This window comes from Austrofundulus limnaeus, unplaced genomic scaffold (assembly GCF_001266775.1).
Source record: "Austrofundulus limnaeus strain Quisiro unplaced genomic scaffold, Austrofundulus_limnaeus-1.0 Scaffold305, whole genome shotgun sequence".
Taxonomy (NCBI): Eukaryota; Metazoa; Chordata; class Actinopteri; order Cyprinodontiformes; family Rivulidae; genus Austrofundulus; species Austrofundulus limnaeus.
In genome coordinates this window covers 602,870-604,693 of record NW_013952707.1, presented here as the reverse complement: position 1 = coordinate 604,693, position 1,824 = coordinate 602,870, and the positions used below count along the sequence as shown (strand labels likewise).

The window sequence follows — 1,824 nt, the reverse complement described above, 5'->3', positions numbered from 1 at the left end:
TGTTGAATCTGACGTGACATGTTCGTACGAACCCTTTGTACGAACAAAAGTAAGAGAAATTTAGGATAAGAAAACAAACATGTTCTTGCATGAGGCCCAATGGTTTCAGACTGGTTGTCCTTATTCAGAGGAACTACGTTTTAATTTAATTTATTTAATTTAATTTTTTATTTTAAATAAAATATAAATTAATGTTTTAACTCTTGTTTTAAAAAATCAAAGTTTGTTTTTATATTTATGAGGTTCTATTCCTAAATAGCTAGGGGAAGTGAAAAGGGAAAAGCCTGGGTACTCAAGAGAATAAAACTGGGGGGAGGGGGGGCAAATTCTCAGGGGGTCATGGCCCCCCCGGTCCCCCCTGCTGGCGCCCCTGGTTCGTTGACGTTTCTCCAGTGAAGTTTATTTGAAGCGTGCTCCCCCTCCCTCCTCTCTCCCTCCTCCCTCCCTCCTCCTCAGCAGCAGGTTCTCCTCCTCAGATATGGAGAGCTGCTAGAACCTCGGCTCCTCCGTCTCCTCCTCCCCGGTGGATGTTGGACCTACCATGAGGTCTCAGCGGGTCCGGGCGGCTCTCTGCCTCCTCCTCACCGCCTCCTGCCAGCTGTGCTCGGCCGCCCGACACGGTAGGCTCGGAGATCCTGCCCGGTTCTGATCCAGCTCCGCACCGTGCGGAAATCACGATTTTGTTGGTTTGAAGCGTGTGGAGCGGTTTTAAGGGCTTCAGAGCCTTTTAAACATTTCTGTTGTGATTTTAATATTTTAGCTGTTACATCAGGAAGTTCTGATGATCTGGGCTGCAGGTTGGTTCTGATCCGTTTCCACTTCCTGCTCCATTTCTCCATCACTGATGCAGCTCCATTGACGCTGTCAATCATTTTTATTTTTGTGTTTTAAAGAGAAGAATAATGACGTCACTGCAGCTGCATCTGCACAGCTGTTCAATCATAAACAGAGATCATTTCTGTGTGAAGCTGAAATTAGCTAAAAACTACGAACTACAAGAAGCAGAAGTTTATAAACTGAATGAATGAAGGAAAAGAAGAGGGTTGCTAAAATAGCAATATGGCTTAATGCTACAGTCAGCAATAAGACAGTGATGAATGTTTTTTTTTAAAGAATATAAATCATGAAGCTGAAGAGAAATGAGTCAGAAACTAAATTTCTGTGGAAGAAAAAAGAGCTTTTTGTTCAACATTCAGGCAGGAGAAATGCTTCTAACCTCAAAGATGAACCAGAGCTGTGTGGACACAGTTACATGAACCAGACTTCACTTGAATCTTAAGGGTCTTTGTTTTCATTTCCTTAGCTGAACGGATGAAAACCAACAGAAAATATGATTTTAGCATCGTGCTCAAACAGATGAAAACATAAAATCCAAGAAAAAAGTTAAATTAGCCAAATATCCTTCATGACTCACAAATCACACTCAGTAATGAAGTGTGCAAATGCATAAAGCCAGTGATAAAACAATCTGTTATACCATGTTTCTGGTGAGTAATGTCCAAAAAGCTGTTTATTTTTCAAATAATGTGATGAAGCGCTTAAAGCGTTTGCTACAGACAGAGGTGAAAATGCTCAGACATACGTCAAACAGTTATGAGTCATAAACCATCCATCCTCTCAGTCTGCTGTCTGGAATAATCACTGACTTCCTGTTTCAGCACCAGCAGATCACCACCTGTTTGTGATCATTAAATGCTTCCTGAGGCTTCTAAATACAAGCAATGAACTAAAACGATCAACATACACTCACCGGCCACTTTATTAGGTACACCTGTCCAACTGCTCGTTAACACTTAATTTCTAATCAGCCAATCACATGGCGGC

The 1,824-nt window shown here is 41.8% G+C and overlaps 1 protein-coding gene across 1 annotated transcript in view; it reads left to right on the top strand.

Annotated features, from left to right (window-relative positions):
* The first annotated feature begins 413 nt into the window (after positions 1-413).
* ptprnb (protein tyrosine phosphatase receptor type Nb) overlaps positions 414-1,824 on the top strand; it is a 65,809-nt gene continuing 64,398 nt past the window's right edge. The window contains exon 1 of the mRNA XM_014021784.1: positions 414-620. Within this exon, the coding sequence (XP_013877238.1) occupies positions 542-620 (79 nt within the window). The 5' untranslated portion in view covers positions 414-541. The remainder of the gene's footprint in view (positions 621-1,824) is intronic.